General features: G+C 32.9%; 1 protein-coding gene across 1 annotated transcript in view; it reads left to right on the top strand.

The window, feature by feature from the left end:
* The window catches only part of LOC134266328 (rap1 GTPase-GDP dissociation stimulator 1-like), a 29,826-nt gene extending 9,153 nt beyond the window's left edge, over nt 1-20,673 (top strand). The window contains exons 4-17 of the mRNA XM_062748578.1: nt 2,120-2,245; nt 6,036-6,103; nt 6,174-6,249; nt 7,615-7,743; nt 9,068-9,193; nt 10,773-10,916; nt 11,165-11,296; nt 11,576-11,713; nt 12,935-13,060; nt 16,857-16,946; nt 17,279-17,455; nt 17,790-17,918; nt 18,670-18,741; nt 19,835-20,673. Coding sequence (XP_062604562.1) covers nt 2,120-2,245; nt 6,036-6,103; nt 6,174-6,249; nt 7,615-7,743; nt 9,068-9,193; nt 10,773-10,916; nt 11,165-11,296; nt 11,576-11,713; nt 12,935-13,060; nt 16,857-16,946; nt 17,279-17,455; nt 17,790-17,918; nt 18,670-18,741; nt 19,835-19,971 — 1,670 coding nt within the window. The 3' untranslated portion in view covers nt 19,972-20,673. The remainder of the gene's footprint in view (nt 1-2,119; nt 2,246-6,035; nt 6,104-6,173; nt 6,250-7,614; nt 7,744-9,067; nt 9,194-10,772; nt 10,917-11,164; nt 11,297-11,575; nt 11,714-12,934; nt 13,061-16,856; nt 16,947-17,278; nt 17,456-17,789; nt 17,919-18,669; nt 18,742-19,834) is intronic.
* The last annotated feature ends 2,240 nt before the right edge of the window (nt 20,674-22,913 follow it).

The following is a 22,913-nucleotide window of genomic DNA, read 5'->3' as shown; positions in this document are numbered from 1 at the left end:
TATAAGGTATTTCTAAAATTTTCTTTTTTTCTTCCCCAGTCTCGACAGATATGTGCATACATGGTTTGAGCACTTGACTGGTACCATTTGCTCATAGATTATCAGTTGGTGTGATGATTAAAAATCGGAGCTCATTAATATTGACTGCAGACTAGACTCTCGGTACAGTCTCAAAGTAGACTCCGCCATTAACGCACTGAGTCATTCTCCAATAAAGTACAATTACATGTACTCTATACAACAATCATGGTACCCTTTTCTCTTTCCATGAAATATCGTTTCATAACATCTGGGAAATTCAATTATCTTGTTACACTTAATCAGTTTTCAAGGCCTCTGCGAACAGATTAAGCTGGATATCCAAAGCTTCACGAACTTTTAATTTAGTTATTTTTTTAATTTAGACATAGACTAGTTGTTATTTGATTGGGTTTTTAAGGACAAAGGTTGAAAGAAAATTTAAGCAGCTACCAATTAATTATTCTATCATGGGGGTCTCTATATATTATTTGTACAGCACTTTTCAATTAAGCTTTTTTAAAGCTAATCCTTTAGAAATTAGATTAGAAAGATTAAATATATATTGATTTTGGTTGTCAAAGTCAAATACCAATTAGTTGATTTTACGTAGTATACATATCTTTCTTGTTTAATTGTCTTAAACATGAAGTGATTTGTGCATAATTTCTTCTTGAAAAAGATCAATGAATTTAGATTTTATTCATTACATGTATATCTATTGTAATTTAAGTACAAAAAGGAGATACATGTATTGGGCGAACAAAAAATGCAAAATGCTTATAGCTTCAAATGCATTAAACTCATATTCATTTATTTGTGAATGTAGTATTCAGAGTAAAGCTCAGAGCATTGAAAGGTTTGAAACTATAGCAAACAAAACTTCTCTCCATATGATTCTTTCAGCAAAATCATTTCTCCAATTTGAAAAAAAAAATTGTATTCCTGGGACTCAAACCTGAGCAACAAAATTTCTTTATATTAAATTTCCCCTCAAGTCTAACATACTTTTAACCACTATGCTATAACTCCTGAGTCCTCATATCAAATATTGGCATTTGAATCATGCTTATGATATGACCCTTGACTAAATGGACTACCGGTAGTTTCAAGTAATTCTGGGAAAGAGTGTACTTTTAGGGGTACACTTGACCTTTGCTCTATCTTTTTTTTTTTTTTTTTTTTTGTTAACTGAAGAATGTTTATTTAAACACAAATGTTAACTACATATAATTTTTTTTAATAAAAATTGCAGCTAAGACCCAAGCATATGGAAAAATTGCTTTATAGTATAAAGAATTGATTGTTTTGGCCCTCTTTGGTCTGTGTAGAATATGTTTTTTGCAGACCAATATAATTATAGTCTTTGTTGCAATTTTTAGAGATTTTATATGAAGTATACAGAAAATTTTTTAGTGAGATTTGATTTTTTATTTTTTTAGTTTCACAATAAGCATTTTGCTCACTTTGTTAACCTGTCTTCTTTGAGTACAAATCTTGGTGCAAAAAGTAAACATTGCTTGATAACATCAATTGACAATTCTTTTAACAGAGAAGTAATTATAGGTTGTGCACGAAGTATTTAATATGTATTACAGGTATATGAAAAACCTGTATATATATATAAAAAAGAACCTAAACATGACAATAGAATGCAAAAAAACAGACTTAAAATACAGTGTAACCCATCTAATATGACACCTGTGGAATCCATTTTGCTGTGAATTCTGATTTTTATTTTTGATTCCAATTTAACTATCTTCATGTTATTTACACTATGTAGTCTGGCTCATTGTCTATTCAAACACAAATTTTTCCCACTAGTGCATTTCAGGTTAGACAGGTGTCACTGTATATAGAAAGTTGTGACTAAGTTTGATATTTTAGATGCTAAATCAGACCCTTTCTACATATCACCCGTTGGATTTCTTTTTTTCCCCATTTCAGTTTATTTATATATATCTGTTAAATAAAGTATTTTCAGTGAACTTCAAGAAATGAGGTTTGTTTACCTGTATCTGTTAATATTTTCTGTGAACTTCAGGAAATTAGATTGTACTTGTGGTGAGATGTTGACAATGAATGTGTCTTATTATTGTAGAGTCCATCAGAGAGCCGTGTGTCATCCAAGGCTTTATTCCGATTCTTCTGCAGCAGTTGAAATCTGATGACATCACAATGGCTACGCAGGCTTGTCGTGCCCTCGGAAATATCTGCTTCGAAAACGGTGGGTAACAAAAGAATAGACATAAAAAATACACAGAATGTGATCTACTACATGACAATGGTTTTTCATCTGATGTAATAGCTCATTTTCAAACATTGAATATATTCTAATGTTAAGGAAAAAAGTGAGATGGCTTGTCATGTATTGGCTGTCAAAAACATTCTTCTTTTCTCCTTATATGCATCTGAATCAACAATATCTTTCGATCCTTTCAGAATTTTTCTTGTTTACAAAGTTCACATAGGACATTGTTTTTTGTGATTGCTCATGTTGTTTTTTTCCCTTTCTTTGATTAGCTAGGATAGTTTGCGGTTTTAATTACTTTGTTTCCTTTCACGGAAATCCTTTGGAGTACTGTACCAAATCCACCACAAAAAATAATTGTCCAAAAGAAACCATTCCTACATTTCCATTGACAAAATGAGAAGTTAATTTCACAAGTTGTCAGTGGTCTTCCTTTTGGGATTGATGAAGTTCAGCCTTTTTTTTCTTTTCATTTTTTGCTGAAACATTCATAGATTTTATGAAAAGTAGGTGTCATAAGGATGGGTGAAGAGGAAATATCAGTTGTCAATGGAAAATGGCAGTGTCAGTTGCTGCAAAGAAGTCAATTCCCACTAGGTTTTAAAACGGAAAAATATACCATTATATGGATTTATAAATATCAGTTTATTGATGAAAATCATTCCAACAACTTGAGCAATACAGATAACAAATCGTAAAAAGAAAAGTACCAGGTATATAAATTATCATGTTTTAGACAAGGAAAATTTTGATACAGGTACGTTTCCAGGTACATTTACATGTACCTGTAGAGTAACATAAAGAGAAAAAATGGCAAATCGATGTTTTTAAAAAAAAAGTCAAACTGATCTTTTGGATATTTTTCACACACCAATGTAAAGAGTCGGTTTTAAAGTATTTGCAGTATTTTTTTTTTTATTATTATATTTTGCTAAAAAGTCTTATTCTTATTGATTAAAACTCATTTTAGTCATCATGGGGGTACCATGGAAGTCAATTTACTTGCTTACATATGTAGATTTTTGTTCATATGCCCCTCTTTGGGTTGTTATGTAAATTATGATACCACAGAATTATCTATAACTTTGTGTACTAAGTGCATTTTATTGTGTAGAAAAGGCATGTTTTATAATCAGACAGTGTTTTGTGTAATTATGTCTTGTGAAGATCTGAGTCAGAAGCTCCAGGGTTGATGCCTTTTTCAATATTTCTTCCCAAAATAGACTTTTATTACTCTTTATTCATTGTCATGCAAGTAATGCTAGAATAATGAAAACTCCTGCTTAACTAGGTTACAATGAAAGGTCAAGGTCACTTTTTCTTTCCCATTTGATTGATGTTGTGCATTACTTTTATTTTTATGTAAAGAAATAATTTGTTGCTGTAAAGCTTATGCTGTAAACTATCTTAATGCAGGGAATTGCATGTGTTCTCTTGGGGTATAGATGAACTTTTGAAATACGAGACATGCCATTTGTTATGCACTAGAATAAAGATTTTGCTAATGCTTTTAGTTTTAAGCTAGCATGGAGTTAAGTAGTTTTTGTTATGAGGGGGAGGAATATTTGATGCAAGTTGCCAATATATTTTGATGTCCTAATCTTTGTATATTGCAAGAATAAGCATTTGGCTACCTTGCTGCTGCAATATTTTTACTTCAATACTGAAACAATCACTTTGACAATTTTCATGGGGAAAAAATGGCATTGATGTTTCATGATAATTTCTCATTTTCTCTGAAAATCACTTCTTTGTGCTTGGAGAATGTGCTTTGAGAACCCTTGTCAGCCTAGCTGTTGATAGCACCATTACTGTATGTTCTAAGGCTTCCACTGTAAATGAAAAAAACCCTTTGTAATGAACTCAAAAGTTAACAGAATGCCGTAAGGTGTAGAATATGAGGGAATAAGATAAATGCACTCATTTCTTCCTTGACTGGTAATGGTTGTTTATTATTTACTTTGGATGCTTCAGTAATGATTCTCCTTCAATTTCTACCCTTTCTTCAAGAGAGAAAGAGTGCCATGTATCCCTAGGAGAATTAAATTCTCTTTATCATTCATTTACTAGCTTTCACTTCTATTTACATCCTCCCTATAATTTCCTTGGAGCGTTTCCAGTCACCTTTGACCTTTTCCGAATGCAGATCAAGACATTTTTCTCTCTCTTCATTTGATGTGTAGATAGTTGGCAATTTATAAAACAATTCCAGCTGACCTTGAATTATTGCAGGAAATTAGGGTTATCTTCAGCAATTATTAGCTATAAATTACTTGCATTAAAGGAAGATCTCTCTCTCTCTGTTGCAGTTCCTTCTAAGTTGGACTATTTCTATCTGTTATCTGTTTATTTCCTTTTATTCTATTGTCTTGATCAGAATTCTCTTTGAAACGAAGTAAATGTGAGGCCCAAGATTAAATATGCATACATGGGATTATATTCCTGTCTATCGTAAAGTAACAGATATAGAGGTATAAAGGAAGGCATTCCAGGAAAAATGCTGAAATTAGTAATCCCCTTGGTGCTGAGAATTCTATTAAATTCAGAACACAGGGTACAAACTTCTAATATCTGGGCATGAGTTGTACTGTTTCACTGAGCCTATTTTTTTAGGACCAGTTCATTGACAAATTCAATTTCAAATATATATAAAAATGGTTCTAAGAACCTGAATGTCAAACTTGATGAAAAGACTAAGTGCCCACTTTCCCTGAAGGGAGTTGTATAGATGCAAGGATTCAGAAAGATTACAATTTTTTGTGTCTGCAACTGTCATCTTCTTTTATCTTCTTTTTCACTTTTAGAAGCAAGTACATTTTGTGTGTCAAAGTCATATTGGATGATTTCATTATGAAAGCATTTTTAAGAATAAATTTAACATACAAAAAATGTTTTTGCCAGAGAACTAGAATGGCTCAAGAATGAAAGTGATTTGATTTTCTCCCTCTTAGTATGTATAATTGCATATTAAGTAACCCAATATGATCTCTCTTTTCACGGTGAAATAGCCGACCCTTTTTTAGAAAAGTGTATTGATTGGTAATTGGGCTGTGTAGGTTGACAGAGATTGGTCCTGTAGCAGGAAATTCAGAGATAATTATTCCTTTAAGAGCTGGTTTTGGTCTCTTCATTGGACCTTTGTTCCTGCAACAATGGCTTTCAGACATGCCAGACTTTGCAATGCAGGATTGCGGTTTGGCCAAAGTAACAATTAAGAAAAACAGTTCTGTGTTCTTTTCTAGATAAGGTTTTACAGGGTGTCGAAATAATGGTATCTTGTTTGTGTTTTTAATAAAAAAAACTTTATAATTGACACTGTAAAAGTGGTGTTCTTTATACATGTACTCTGTTGTGATTGGTTGCGATGAAAGATATAATTAACCTTCAAGATACATATAATCATTATGAAAAAATATTGAAGGGAAAAAAGTGTGCATGCACATGAGATTTGAAAACTTGTTCAGTTTTGTAAGGTATTGCTATGAAATATAATAAAAAAATGAATTCTGCATGTGCAGTTAAAAAAGACAGGTGATAGAAAATAACAAATTAATACTGAGAAAGATAATATTGAGTAAATTGCAAAAATAAACTTGATAGGGAAAAAAATGCAAAGGCAGCTGTAAACATGCAGACTCTTTCACTATTCCTGCCTATTGCAATCGAAAGGTGATAGGTTTTATTTTTGTAGATTTCATTCAATACATTACTCCACTAATCCTTTTGAAAGTTTTATTGACAAAATATTTTCTTAATATATTTTAAGATCTTGGAAGAAATGCAGTGGATGAAAATGATTTCAAAGGCATTCTGTTATTTCTTCCTTTCCAAACTGTTATCACTATACTAGGGAACATGTCAAGACATTTCCTACAGAGGAGGATTTTTTTTCTTCATTGAAAAGTGGGGGGGCAGACATACTGCCCCCCAGACCATTGCCTGTGGTTTCCTAATCCTTTTGAATGTCACCAATACACATGGTAAGTGAGCCAAAAGGCTGGTGGAAAAGAAAAATATTCAGTTTTTTTATGTTTATGCAAATTTAAAAAAATTAAATTAAATTAAATTTAAGACAGGGGTCAATGTATAGCACTAATGACTGTCAAAGAAATGACAATTTTTTATAACCCCCCTCCCCCCCTTCCAACCCCCCCCCCCCCCCCCCCCCCCCACCCAGTCACTCCACAAACAAAGTTTAGTGGGGGTGTAAGTTTAGGAGTAGAGATGACCTACAAAATCAACAAACAATGATTCCTCGTGATTCCAGAGCATTCATTTATATACGAACATTTTCAATACAATGTTCTATAGCTATCAACCAGCTCATTCTCAACTGATTTGATGTCTGAAAAGAATAAAAAGAATTGGTCTGTCAGAATAGCAGACAAGATTCTCTCCTTCTTGTCTCAAGGACTGATCTAATTACGTAACCTAGCTAGAATCGCAGTAGTGGTTATTACACAAATCACATCGGTTTACAGAGATGCTATTCAGCAGCTATCTGTGACACCTGCACTGTCGTAATGAGTTGAATCAACGAGAAAATCGGAGACAATGATCTTATTTCTTTCTTGATTTTACGCAATTCCTGACCCCTGCCAGTCAAAAGGTCACGTTATTGACAGAATGAATTTTCTTATTAGGAAAATTGTTTTGTAAAGATGAAAAATTGGGAGCAAGTTTTTCTTTTTTTTGTAGAAGTCGTAGGATTTTTATTGAATCTTTCCTCTTTTTTTTTCCTTGACAAGAAACGCTATATGTGTGCCAGATATTGGATTATCTTGTCAAAGTAATTTTGTTACGTCATAATGGAAAAGCTCCAGAGAAGAAAAGTGTTGTTAATCATGCTCACATATGTCAAAGTTACTTTATCAAAATGTGACTTGATGGTTTATCTCTTCTCTTGTGATTACAAGAAAATAGTTTATAACAAAGTCTTATGGACACATATCCACATTTAATTCTTACTAAACTAGTTTTTTTTTTCAATCATGATAAATAATCTTTTTTTAATATAGAATATAAATAAAATGTGTATACATTGTACTTGAGGGTATAAATGAAAACATTTAATATTCATAAACAGTGTTTTATTAATAAAGAAATAGTGTTTTATTTAGCTTCAAAATACAGTATGTCACTTTAGTTCATGGAAATACAGATAAACAAGGAGCAAGTATGTCCCAACAGGGGATGCTTACTCCTCCATGACACCTGATCCTGCCTCTTATGTCTTTGGAGGTCCTTGTTCACTCTGCTCTGGACTTTGACCTTTCATGCTGATCCTTATCTCCATATTTCATGCATTAGATTCACAGTGACCCACCCATTGTTATCTTCTATAGATGGCCTGATGCAGAAGGCGGTAGACGGTGGTGCCCTGGACGTCCTTGATGAGTACATCAGGTACCACCAGGAGGACCACGGACTGTGTAACATGGTACTGCTGACCGTGGGGAGCTTTATTGATTCAGGTTAGTACTATAGATACTGTAACATGGTACTGCTGACCGTGGGGAGTTTTATTGATTCAGGTTAGTACTATCGCCTCTGTAACAGGTTAGTACTATCGCCTCTGTAACAGGTTAGTACTGTAGACTCTGTAACATGGTACTGCTGACCGTGGGAAGCTTTATTGATTCAGGTTAGTACTATTGCTTTATATCCGAGGTTAATGATTGGCAATGGACATTAATTGAGTTTTGGTCAAATTTTGATATATGTAATTAATGAAGTATGAGATGTGTTACTGAATCAATTACCATAGTATGCACACATTGGCTGGCATCTGTTGTGGTCCTTTAGATTTCGAAATTATTGCAGACATCTAAGGATTTTGATTTTCCCATGTTCCAAATGAATACAGTATCTTCTGTTCAATGGTCTTACAAATTATTAGCCTTTTATTACTAACTTTATTACTTTTCAGCAAACTTAGGCCATATAAAATTATGTCCATCAAAAGATGATTTTGAAGTGTAATTTTACCCAGTGTCAAATTTAAGCATTTCTTTAACCATAAAAATCAGTTTTGGAGTAAAACAGAAGTTTTGAAAAATATATCTAATGTATGTATGGTATAGGGATATGGAGATATATAACGTTGCTGTGTGACTTTGCTTTGAAATAAAAAAAACAATTACCATAGTAGAATAATTATTAGACATTTATCATGTTTATATAGATTTTGCAAAATAAGCACACATCACAATTTATGTGGTCCTTTAATGTGTACTTGATAATTTGTTAATTAACAATAAATATTTAATTTTTGAAGAAAAGTTTTCTAAATTTAAAAGGATTTTGATTTTCATATTTGTTAACAAATGAAACAATATTTTCTGTTCAATAGTCTTACAAATTATTAGCCTTTTATTACTAACTTTATTACTTTTTAGCAAACTTAATGAAAAATAAGACACTGCATGTTGGACATAAAAAAGGAAAATGTATTGACAAAATCTGAAAAGAGTAATAAAATGCAGAACATATAGTAATTGAAAAAGCTTAATAAACATACTGTATTTTTTTCAAATTACAAATTATAGTCAAAATTGATTATTTTCAACTGGGTTTTCTAGAATTGCAAAAGTGAAGAAACACAGTCCTGTCTTTATTATTGTGAAAAACTGAATGGTCTTTCACCTTTCATTCTTCTGATGTATATATCACAATGTAAATCTGAAAATAAGATACATTAGATCAACTAAATACATACTATTTTCAATGTAACAATTTGTTTTTGCATAATATTGGTGTTATTTTAATAAATATCTGAATTCTTTTTTATAATTTCAGAGATTTGTCGTCAGAAATTCTCAGAGTCTTCCTTGTTGTCAACCATTGTGAGATTGCTGGACACGCATGCTGGAGAGGTGTATCAAGAGACAGTCCTAGATCTCCTCATCAATCTCTCAGAGTGGGGTAGGTGTCTAGACAGTGTTAATCTGTCAGTGGGGTAGGTGTCTAGACAGTGTTAATCAGAGTGGGGAAGGTATCTAGACAGTGTTAATCAGAGTGGGGTAGTTGTCTAGACAGTGTTAATCAGAGTGGGGAAGGTATCTAGACAGTGTTAATCAGAGTGGGGAAGGTGTCTAGACAGTGTTTATTAGAATGGGGTAGTTGTTAGGGCAGTGTTAGACAATGATAAAGAGGTGTATCAGGAGACAGTCATATATGTAGATCTCCTTATTAATCTGTCAGAGTGTGGTAGGTGTCTAGACAGTGTTAGTCAAAGTGGGCTAAGTGTCTAGACAGTGTTAATCAGAGTGGGGTAAGTGTCTAGACAGTGATAATCACATTTGAAATGGGTGTCTAAACAGTGTTAATCAGAGTGGGGCAAGTGACTAGACAGTGTGAAACTTCCTTTTCAATCTGTCTGAATGGAGAAGGTTTCTAAACAATGTAAGACCTTTCCATCAGTATTTCTGATTGGGATAGGTGTCTAGACAATGTTAGACTTCCTAAATACTCTATATATGAATGAAGTAGGTGTCTAATAAACAGTTTCTGTTTCTGTTAGAATTTCCTGATCTTTTGAATATCTAGACTGTGAGTGTCAGATTGAACAAAGAATGGTAGCCATATTTACAGAATTATATTGCATAATAAATAAGCTTAGACCTCATTTCCAAACTATCATAGAGAGTCTAGACAGTGTGAGAAAGCCTGCTCAATCATAACACTGAAAATATGTCTTTCATTTCTGCATATTGCTATTACCTCAATGTTTGCATTTCATTTCCATCTCAACACTTGATCAATTTTTTCATCAGAGAGAGAGAATGGTCATCTAGTTTCAGCTACTGTACATAAATAACTTGTGAGATAATCTTTTCAGTGAAGTGAAATGAGAGCAAAAGATTATTTTGGATATTTGTAATTCTAAATAAAGCACTTATTGACGTGATTCAGTCTTTTTTTAATTGCTTTGAGCAATTTTTTGCTCCGGAGATGAATGGTCACCTAAAAAGCAACAGCAATTTATTTATAACTTGTTATGTAATATTTTATGTGGCATGGATGAGAGGGGAAGATTATTTTTGATTATTTTTGATTATATGTGAAGTACTTGCTGACATGTTTGAATGTCATTTAATTGTTATGATCTGATTAGAGAGAGAGATATTAAGTACATGTCTGATTAAATGTATGGTGTTCAATGTTACATCTGTCTTGATTTTTTAAATTTTAAAAATTCTCACACTAATCACTGTTAACAATCATTGGATTTTTCTTGGCAAAAAGATATGTCTCATGGGACTATTCAAGATTTTCCCATTTTAACAGTCATTGGATTTTTCTTGGCAAAAAGATATGTCTCATGGGACTATTCAAGATTTTCCCCATTAATTGTTGACAAGTGAAAATATTTTGTTCTTTTTTTTTTTTAATCTGTTGATTACTGTCAGATGATTTTTAGGCCTCTGTAGGGTAATTTTCTGTTTATTTCTAATCTGTTTAATCCTAGCCAACTATAAGATAATTTTCTGTTTATTGTCAGATGAAGTGAAGGATCTCCTAGCAGAGACCAGCCTTAGTAACAACCTGATTCAGATCATACAAGTCAACCAGGGCAAACTGGACCCCGAGAGTCAACAGCTCATCAAGATGGCCTCCGATCTACTGATTCTCCTACTAACTGGAGGTAGGCACTATCAGAATACAGGTAGTTCATTTATAACATAGAACTGAAATGCTTAACATTTCTTGTGTGGCAATTTTCTGGAATTATATGAAGAATGAAATTTTCTTGAGTTTATGATCTCCCATACTTACGAAATATAAAGTTCTCATGAATAAAAAAAATAATTCGGCCTCGGTAAATGTCTTGCTTCTTTACTTTAGATTGATAAATCATTATTGTCTGTAAATGTCACTGATTATTTAATGTAGACAAAGGAGCGGAGGCCATGTTTGCCAATGGAGAGGGTCCAGTGTTTGTGGAGTCGGTCAAGTGGCTGGAGGATGAAGACAGCCGGCTACAAATGGCTGCCGTCCTGGCCATAGGCAACTTTGCCAGGAATGGTCAGATACTACAATTATATGATAGAATAGTCAATACTTTGGAGTATATATTGTCACTTGTACATCCAAAACTTTTAGATTTCATGCTTTCTAAGCACAAAAGTTCAAATAAATAAGCTAATTGGGGAAATGTATGTCTTTGACCTGAGGGTGAAAGACCTAAAATATAGATGAAAAAAAAAAAAGAAAGATTGACATTTCACCTTTTTGCTTAAAAATCAATGTCGATTTTGGCTTTTTGCAGGAAAGATATGCTTTTCATTTTGCTTCTGTTTACAGATAACCATTGTCAAAGACTGGTTGAGGAGGGGATTGTAGAACAACTGCTAGAATTACTGAAATCTCACAGAGACCATGAGGCAGACATGACATTACATCATGCCATCCTTAGTGCCCTCAGAAACCTAGCTATTCCAGGTATATCATTGTAGCTATTCCAGGTATATCATTGTGTCAGAAACCTAGCTATTCCAGGTACTGTAAACCAACTTTTATTCATTGTACCACGATAAACTAGTTACGATTTATTTTCGCGATAAAGCCTTTTTGGATCTGTTGTTAATAGACACATACACTCTAAGGACCGGTTCACGGCGAGAAATATTCGCGATGACGAGGCTCTCGCGAACTTCGCGAAAATTTCTCGCACGCGAATAAAAGATGGTTTACAGTATATCATTGTCAGAAACTTTGCTATTCCAGGTAACTTATTGTGTCAGAATCCTAGCTATTCCAGGTATATCATTGTCAGAAACTTCGCTATTCCAGGTAACTTATTGTGTCAGAATCCTAGCTATTCCAGGTATATCATTGTCTCGGAAAGCTAGCTCCATGTATAGCAATGTCTAAACCTTAACTCCCACAACAACGTAGGTTTGAATTCTGGTCATAGTACCAAATAATAACAGCTAGGAGGAGAGAAAATATATGGCTGAACCAAGAATCGAACCCTGGTTCTCTTAATCACTATTTAGGTGCTGTACCTACTGAGCTACCCAGGTGATTTCCATGGCCTAACCCTTGACATGTACAATACTTGGTATAAAGTGTATGGACTGTTCAATATACAATAGGCAGGAAGAACAGCAACCTGTTGCATTTAGTTGTTTGGCAGCAACAGTTTTACAGCAATAGGACAAAACAAAGTCATTATTGCTCAACACACAAGTACCAGGAAGAGATTCCAGAGATGTTATGAATTTGTTATTGTTACTTAGTCTTAATTACTAGCAGGAATCTGTCTGTAGAAAATACAGCACTACCATTTACTTCCTGTTGTTGTGGTACTGGTAGTCAATAAATCAGTGTGTTTTGTATAATTGTGTCTAAGAAGACAACAAAGGAATTGTAATGGAATTCTCCTGACCTACTTTCTTATGATATATTGAAAAAATTGGCATGGTGCATTCAATAAAAAAAGGTTTTGGTTAAGTAAGATACTTTTACCTTTGTGCTAGAAAGAATTGCCAAGAAAAACAATGTATTCACTTAACCATGAAGAACATGAACAATTTTTCAAAGATAATGGGGTGGGGGTGATCAAGATTTATTATAAATGCTTTCACAATGGCATTTCTTCTTTGATATTGGTTATGGAAACTCTCCAAATGATGACTGTTTTGTGTTTTTCTGTTGCAGCCAGAAATAAGCCTGCCTTGTTAATGGCGGGCGTCCTTGAGACGGTCCTACTTCTGATGTCCTCGGAGACGATGGCCGTTGTGTTCAAACTCCTGGGTGTTCTCCGAATGTTGGTGGACGGTCAAGGTGAGAGATCTTGTCCTGATTGGTCACTGAATGGTCAGTGACCAAGACAACATATGGTGTGTGTGTGTTTGTGTGTGGCAGTCTATAATGGCTATTATATTAACAAGCAAAACCTGATTCATCCAAAAGAAATAGCAAAAATTAAATTCCTGCCCTATTTCTCATTGATTACATTGTACAAAATTTTTGGGATGGGAGAGTGCTATATATGAGGCCAATAATTGAGTTATTTTGGTCAATTGGTCAGTTAATGGTCATGGAGAAATGATGATGATGAAACCTGTTTGGTATAGGTGCATTCAGATTTGCTTCTGTTGTATACTGCTATGATGAAGTTACCGCAGACACAGTCACTCTATAACCAATTTTGGGGAAGGGAGGATGTACGTGGGGGTATTTACTTCAATAATGAAAGCATAGTTGGGCTTTTACCAAAGAGAAACAGAATCCTAAAAATATTGTTCCTATTTGAGAATTATTATGAATAAATATTTGGAGTTATATATGTCAAATAGTTAGCCAATACCTGTATGAATTGATGAGGGCAACATTTTTTTATCTCAACTACCAAGGAATCTGAAATAGAAAGAGGAAATTAATGTTATTTTCATGCAAGTCTATTAAAACTTTCTCCAAGGTTGGTAACTTTTTTGCCAAGATTGAAATCTTCTTGATGTATGAGTGTCAGGCATTATATGTTTTGTTGTGATAGGGGAGAATCTATCACTCTTACTTCTGGTGATAACAAGCAGACACATGCCTGTAGCAGCCTGTTACATTGAGGTATTCAATGATGATCTCAGAGTCAGGCCACACTTAAACCATTCTTAGTTTATCATTGCTGTCTGGAGCTTTTTGCACTCTTAGTATTTACAAGTATTGTTTATGTATTTATGCCTTAAGGGGACGAAGGACGTTTGGTCACGTGACTCAGTTTAATTACGTCATAATCTCTGATAAAATATGTACAAAACCAGATTGAAACCACAGTATTTGGGGAAAAAATAACTGTTTGTTTGAGTTCACCATCTTGCATAAAAATATCTAAAAACATTCAAACTTTCTTGCAAATATTTTCAAATTATGGAATATATTGATCCACTCTTCTGTTTCCCTACACTGCGTGTCCAACGAGTCGCTGACATCATAGTGGATCTTAGTACAGTAAGATTATATGCAGGGTAGTATGATATCATAAAAACAGGTCATGATCAGTACATGGTTGGATATTTTATGAATTGCAGAACACAAAAAATATTTTTACATGGTTGTTGACGGAAATATATTGAATTTATGTCTTACTTAGCTTATTTCGCATATGTGTGACGTCACAGTAGGGTTTTCCCGTATTCGAGAAATGTAAACATGACACGTTTTTCTAATGCTCATGTCTTGTTTAACTATACCCTGTGCAATATTGAGCTCAGCTTCACCAATTGATATTTTTGTAGTTAATCAATAACATGACGAACTTGCATTTCGACGTAATTTTTCAAATATTGAATGATAGGATTTTTTGTAAATTAATTTTTTTTGTCGTTTAAGTTGTCTTAAAAAGAACGTAATTTTCCGTCTCCAGATGCGGTGTGACAAAAGAATCTTGCTTTTTTCGATTTTTTACCATACTCATACATCGAAATATCTTAAAAGACACGTTTTTGCTGACGTATTTTTATCTATGCTGAAAATATTCAATTATCAACCGAGTAATGGGCCCATATACTCAGACACTGTTGGGCACAGTATTTGTCACTCAATATCTCAGAAATAAATCTAGAAACCTATTGATATATATGCTTTAAGGTATGTGGGACATACTAAATAAGAGATATACAAAATATGAAAAAAATTGAAAGACAGGTATTTTTTCAGCTAAAGGTCCTTCATCCCCTTAATGCAATATACAGCTATAAAAAGTGAATAGAAAATGTCATTGCAGTAAAACATGCACAGAAAAAAATCGAAGTGCCAGGAATGGACTTCTTTGCTTTGTTATAAGCGTTATTCTTATATTATTCGTAAGGTTTACAATATATTTTAAAGTCAATGATAATAAAATCACTTTGCTGTAAGCATCAATTTATGATAAGTTTGTTTTGCTGTATATACTGTGCATAAATTTCCATGCAAAAGTATTGAACTTTCTTAACAGTTTGCTGACTGAATATTGTACCATTTAAGTCCACTATTGGAAAAAAAAATTGAAAAGAAACATAGATTCATTTGCTTGGCCTTTTTGCAGCAGTTCCAATAGAAGTACAGACTAAAATAAGCCCCTATATTATTCTCTGTTGGCGATAAATGAATGTATAATTGTGGAGGAAATATCACAAAGAAAACTGGGGGGTAATGAGCCAAGTTAATTTTCTGATAAAGCATTGCCCTCATTTCACCTGGTCATAGCACAAGAGTAGATGAGTTATGTGAATCCAAGATTGGGATTTCTTCTCCTTACACCACCCACATAAACTTCCTGTGTTCAGGTGTGTTTAAGGTTGGAGTGACATGGACCAATGGATCAAGACAAAGTTCACTTAATTACTTTCACAAATCAATATCATTGATAGAAATTTCCCATCAAAGTTTCACATTTTTCGTACTTCAAAAGTATTTTTAAATTGAAATATATCAGTTTTTTTTTTAATTTACAAAGATCAAAATCAGAAACTTGGGGAAGGATGGATTTCAATTAAATTCAAGGATGATTTAACCAGAAATTTATCATGAAACAGAATTTCAAAATAGGTCATGTAAAAATTTTTTAATTCATTTCTTTTTTTTCCTATTATCTTTAAAAAGTCAACTCCAGAATCATAGATTTTTTTCCACTTCCTTGGATCTTGATAAAATGTTAAATTTTATTAAAATAAAAGATATAGGAAAAGAAATAGATTTGTCATGATTCATCAACTCTTGAGATAACCCCTGCATTCCAACACATGCCTTTTTTACCTCCCTTTTTATCAGCTCCTCTGCAGCAAGGTTGATATCTGATGTAATGATAAGAGCCGTGTCTGACTACTGGTTGTCAGCTGATTGGGGTATGATGTAAGGCATCCGACAACTATTTTATATCTAACACGTAGCTTTATCCCTAAAAAAACTCGAGGAACTGCCTCAGCCCTCTAATAATCAGTTTGCTATAAAATATTTCCTACAGATCTCAGAAGAGATGCACTGCAGGCTGTATCTAGTGGTTTATGGCTTAGGATTGTTTTTCAAAATGAACATTATAGATTATTTAAGGGAACTTTTCACTCTCCCTGATAGCTTTATCCTTTGTAACTTTATATTCAGTGGGTCAATAAAAGATGCATGTGATGTTATTTGAATGTTTTCTTACTTGCAGTTGCATATTTATCTGTTGTTTGTGGAATTCTGAAGTCTTTTATCTGTCAGTGAGATGAAACATATTTTTTACAACAAAGAATTTTTTTGTCTACTGGAGGTCAAGGTCATTGATAACTCTTGGAGAAGTTGTTTAATATAAATATCAAAGAATATCTTAATCTTTTAATGGTATACAAGGAAAATTTTGTCCCTTTTGCCCTTGTGCACAGTGGGTGAATTTAGAATGGGCAAATTCAAAGGAGACACTCAGCAGTATCTCTTAAATGTAATGGAACTTTGGCAAATTTAAAAATGGGGCAAAAATGAATGAAGCTTGAAAGGGCAGAAATTACATGGGCAAAATAATCCAAGCATACAGCATATGCTTCTATGACTGAAAACAACATGTACCATAGTGGGTAAATGTGAAAATTCTTAGCTATAATACCAACATTTGTATTTACAGAGACAGCAGCTCTACAGTTGGGAACTGACCGTTTGTTTATGGACCGTCTAGTGGGCTGGTGTGAGGTGGACGAACATGCAGGGGTTCAGGGTAAGGGGCAGCTCAGTTATAAAAGAATGACAGATTGAACAAATTCCATTTTCAAATAACGTGCGTTATTCAATTTGTCGGCATGGCCAGTTGTGTTATAGGACTGAAGACATCCCAAAATATGAATTCGATGCTTAATTAAAAATATTAAACTGTATGACAGATTTGCTGTTTTGTGCAAAAAAAAATCATCCTCTACTAAAGGACTACTGATAAAAGACATAATTAAGTGAAAATTGATCATTTTCCCTTTACATTGAGCAACAGAAATTGAAACATGCAGTTTAAAAATTATTTTAATGACTAATTAGGAATGGATTCTTTATCAAAAGGTGAAGGGACAAGATTACTGGCCTCCCTGGTTAAGAACGGTCGATCAGTGGAGCTGATGAGAAACGTCATCAAATGTCAAGGTATCCCTCCACTGGTTGCCATGGTATCCTCCGAACACCTGGTGATGCAGAATGAGGCTCTGGTGGCCTTGACCTTAATTTGTTCCACAGTATTAGGTTTGTGTTTTCATCAGACTTTGAAATTGATTGACAATTTTGACCAGTCTGAGTTACATTGACAAAAAAAAAAAATAAAATTTAGGGGTCCTAGAAGCTATTTTATAGATTTTGCAGATGAAGAATTCAAATAAAGTGCATGAGTCATTGAGCACACTAAAAATGATAATTCCTTCCTGGGAATTAATGAGATGATAGGAAATATCAAGTTTGTCAGAGTAAAAGGTGTCAAAGGTGTCTGAAATCTTAAGTATTGATCAGCTTCAAATTGTGCATTAATGATGCCGATTGCAGCTTGATGTGTGTGATCATTAGGAAATGTGATATTTTTCAGATGAAGCTGCACTTCCACTTAAACAGTCTGAACTGACAGAAACCATATCATCTCTTCTTGGCAATAAATCAACACTGCCAGAAATATTATGCAACACACTTACGCTAACCAAAACTCTCTGCAATGCAGGTAGGCACGACTCAAGAGGGATAACTCTTCAATTTTAACACCACTGTTCAAGTATTTTGTGATACATGTTTGTTTTTTTTAATCTTTGTTTTCTGAAGCAAATTCATGTGCTTTAATGCACAGTATTTTTTTATTGAATTTTTCATTAAAACATAAATATTTGGGAGACGGGGTGTCTTGTGTTTAACCTAATCCATTATTGATACCCCACTCAATGTGCTCATTATTTTCAAAACTTTCTTTTTTAACTTATATGAAATGCACACTATACATTAAAAAATTTTTTTCCTGTACTGCCTTCCTCCATCATTTAGTGTGTGCTCCTTTGCAAGTGTACACTTTACATTAAGAGACTGTAGTGCATTGTTATACGTGTACATACATGTATGCTGTAAAATCACTTATTTTCGTGGAAGGAAAAACATTTGATTCATGGGGATTTTATTTCATGAGAAGAAGAGTTGTTACAACAACATTTTTTTTTTATTTCATTGAGAACAATGAATTTGCAGGCTCTTCATACCATGAAACCCACAAAAATTAACCCACAGTAAAAATTAGTGATTTCACATTACATCATGTAATCAAGTGAAAAGAGGAAGAAATTTTATGCAGACACTTTCACACAAGTACTTTTATATATTTTTTTCACATGTTTGTGAAATATTTTGATAGAGGTGATCACCATTTCAGAAGGACATCCATTTTGTTTGAGTTATTTGTGTGTCTATTTTTGTGGCATTTCTTGCAGTGTCTCAATCTTCTCCAAACACCCTTTCCTGCAAACTATTGGTCTGTGCTGGACGAGCCACTGACATTCCACGTAATTCAACTCTATGTTGTCTTCCTGTCCTAGCATGTTTAAAGCAAATAATTTCTGTTTTATGTACATGTACTTTGTTTCTCAGTATTTTTTTCTTTGCCGAGTCCATTCATAGGTACCTGAATTTTAAATAATATGTAGCAAATAAAGCCCTATAGAGAAAAATCCTATTCCTCTTTCCATTTGAATATATTTTTCACTCTTGAGGTTTATTTGCTACTTTTTGATAAAAAAAATTTCATGTATCTGTGATCCATTCCCCTTTTGTTGTTATTACTCAAGGTACAAACTATGACAGTTATAAGTTGTTTTTTTTTATCATTTAAAAAAAATAAGCCTTATGGTAATTTGAATATCTGATACATCTCACATATGAGATGATTTATGGTGGAATAATTTTTTAATTTAATTTTTTTTTTTCAGTATAATTGATGAATATTTTTTTTTCATTTTAAAGTGCTTGTATATTTCCACTTTCATTTCATATATAAATGTAAATATCAGGAATCACATTTTAGTTTGTGTGGTATGCCAGAGACATTAAGGACAGTTGGAAATGTGGGATTATCTATACACAATTGTCTTCACCCTTTATGCAAATTTTCCCATGTTTCCAACTTTCGTTGATGCCCTGGCATACCCAACAAACTAGACGGATTCTTTAAAGATCGGAAGTTCATTATATAAATCTATATGGAATTCAAAACCAAACTTGTTATGACAGATAGGTTACTTATGTCTTCTCTTATTTAAATAAAAGAGCACAGAGGTAAAAACAACTGAAATAATGATAATTTTATGTCAGATTATTTTCTCAGTTCATTATATAAATTTATATGGAATTCAAAACCAAACTTGTTATGACAGATAGTTACTAATGTCTTCTGTTATTTAAATAAAAGAGCTCAGAGATAAAAACAACTGAAATAATGATCATTTTATGTCAGATTATTGCCACAGCATTATTTAACTTGTAACATTGGGTAATTTTTCTTACACATTTTGCGTGCAATTTATAGAACCACAGCTGTATTAGGTTATAAATGTTTTTTATGCAAGTAATTCATTCTTTTTTTTTTTCTTTTTTTCCCAGAATCCTTGAGAGATGAGATTATGACCTCTGGTATCCCTGACATCGCCCGACAACTCTCCTCCCACGAAGAGGAAAAAGTCCGAGAGGCCGCCAACACGTTTCTTGCCATTTTTGATGACACCACCCTGGAGAGATGAAAAGTTTCACAGTGGATAAACATTAACACTTGAAAGAAAGGTCCTCTGTTTTTTTGGAGGAAGAATGAGATGAAGCAATGTCATTGCCAAAAACCTGAGAGACTCAGTTGGCCCAAGCACTAAGTACGAGTAGCAAAACACCTTATACATCTATTGTCTTTTCAGACACTAGATTTCACAGCTCAAAGGCGTGTATTATAACCAGTGATTCCCTTTTTTGTTTTCTGTGTAGTTTTCAGTGGTGTTGATTGTAATGTATTTATATGTTTTGGTACTATTTCATCAGGAGAGAAGTAAAAAAAGGCAATAACAAAATTATTCTTTACAAAATGATAAATGTTTGCTTTTCTGAAGATTTTTTTTTTGAAGGTTATTTGTTGTGATTTTTTAAATTTTTTTTTTAACTTGTTGTGTCTTGTTTTTACTGTTTGACCAAAAATGTAGAAAGAAGAAAGAAGGCATCTTTTTAAGAGTGAAAATTAATACAATGTATCACATTACAACAATAATTAATTTACTGAATGGATTTAAAAATGCAGAAATGTACAACATAATAGGTTAGGATGGATCTGCAAAATTTTTTTCAAAAAGTTGCCTGTTACAGGCTGCAGTACCTCAACTGAAAATTTTTAAAATGTGTTAAAGACTATTTGTATACATGTACTTGTTTTAGAGTATTTCAAATCTTCCTCATGTATAACTTTTAGAGTTTTAACAATTGTCATGTTTGAAATTATTGAAGGAGGGGAGGGACAGCCAATACTTGTACTGCTAACATACAAGTTCTTCTAAATTAAGTGCACATATAGTAGTGTTTTTCACTTTTCATAATCCTTTTATGTAATATACTATGTATTATTATTTATACACCAACAATGCCATCCTATTGTGAACAAGTAGAACAAAACCCTCTGATATACATGAATATGTTTTTTTTTTCCATTTTGATGTATATGGTTTGAATAATTTGTTTGATATGTAGTCACATGTGTTAGCTAATATATTTTGTATGTCTTTTAGGTAAAGGTGTAACTTGTATATGTCTTTTAGGGAAAGGTGTAATCTAAAGGGTCTTAACACCATAACTCATTTAATATAGATAGTAGTGGTATTAATCAAAGTTACTTACTTGGAATTTGTGGGGGGTTTTTTCAATTGAGTTTTACCAAACAAATACCCCTAATTGCTATTTTCCTCTGTTCCTCTTTGCACAAAAAGATGTGTGTTCCTATTGTAGATAAAAATACAATCAAAGGATAGAGATTGAAGAAATTTATGTAGAACACTCCAAGTAGTAAAGCCTTTATATATTTATAATTTGATACTATTTTTATATTATAGTGCTATAGCTTTGGGAAGGAAAACAATTGAAATCTTTGTATTTCAAGTAGAAGCATAGAAAATATTTTTCTTCCAAGAATGTGTACAATCTTGTTCTTATTTTACTGAGATTATTTTTTTTAGTGCTCAAGTTGATTTAGCTCACCTGAGGTTTAGGCTCTGGTCAGTGTTTCTGATTAAATATTGCCTGTTGTTCATTTGTCTGCCACAGTTCACATAATCAACTTCTGTTTTTAGTGCCACTTTGAATATGTTTCAAAAAGGGGTCAATTTTGTTTAAATAAATTAAGGTTTCATTAATATCTTTTTAGAGGAAGGAATTTAAAAATATGACTGGGTCATTTTAAAAAAATTCTTTAAAAAAAACACTCAACTTAAAAAAGACAAAAATTGTAAGAGATCTTTTTTTATGGATTTAGTGTTCTAACTTTTACAGGAGCATGTTGAGAATTTATTTAAGAATAACAGATATTCAATTAGTCAGATTAATATGCAGCATTCCCATGCAGTTTATGGTGATTTCTTGGTTATGTTGAGCCATAATAAGAGACTTTAAAAATTTTACCGGTACATAGAAAAAATTAGAAGAAGAATAAAAATGAAATTTTTAAATTTGACATAGAGGCTCAATATGCTTTGGGCATCATAGACATTTCTTTGATGGCTACAGTAAGAGATATCTACATAATGTCAGGAAGGGGTGAAGGTTTTTAGGTGAGCTTTGTGGGCCTATTGTTATTGTTTACATGCATGTCTATACTATTTTCCATTTTTTTTTCTTAGGGAAATCAAAATGAATAGATGCATTCCAGTCATATATAATATTTACAAAATATTTTTGCTTTCTGTTTCGTCTATAGATAAGCTTTTGTTTGATGGAAGGGCAGAGGGTAAGAAGACATTTTTGTCTTTAAAGGTTTAAATTTGTGTCTTTGAGTATTCCTTTTTTTTAAGCCAACTGATTGCAATAACATATGTGTACAATCAATTTTTTTAGAGTAGCTCTAACCTTTGTAATCTATATTTGAACTTTATTTTGTGCAATTATTTAAAATGTGTTTAAGCTGACGTTTATAAATTTACCATCGTTTTGTATCCAATGATAACAAATCATTTTCTTTTTACATGTTCTTGTGTTACCTATATTAAAATGTTTCTGACAAAAGTTTCCATTGAATGTTTTGTTAAAACACCTCAGCAACCTATTTAATTATCTCTTTAAATGTATTGGCTGTACAGAAATATGTAATTAAAACCTGTTATCATAATTTTGGATGAAGAGTTATCTCTCTTGGGAAGACTTGGTCGTTAGCGGGGTATCTTGGGTATTGGTAATGTGATATTAATAACCTTGGGGAGTTTCTATTCTTAATATTACTTAGCGATATGAACTTCAGTTGACATTTACAGGGTGGAGAATGGTATCGAAGTAATTATATTGCTGAGTGCAGTCACCCGCAGTTCTGTCGGCATTAATGGAGGGATAGAGTTTCCTCTCAATTTTAGCCTTTTCTGTGCTTTCAGCAATTTTGTAAACGTTTAATATTTGGACCCATGACATTTTCACAATATTTAATACAGAAAAGAGATGGTATAAAGTA

This window comes from Saccostrea cucullata, unplaced genomic scaffold (assembly GCF_032062105.1).
Source record: "Saccostrea cucullata isolate Sc308-1 unplaced genomic scaffold, CSIRO_AGI_Scuc_v1 ctg450, whole genome shotgun sequence".
NCBI lineage: Eukaryota > Metazoa > Mollusca > Bivalvia > Ostreida > Ostreidae > Saccostrea > Saccostrea cuccullata.
The sequence above is the reverse complement of the archived record's forward strand: the minus strand, read 5'-3'. Positions and strand labels throughout refer to the sequence as shown.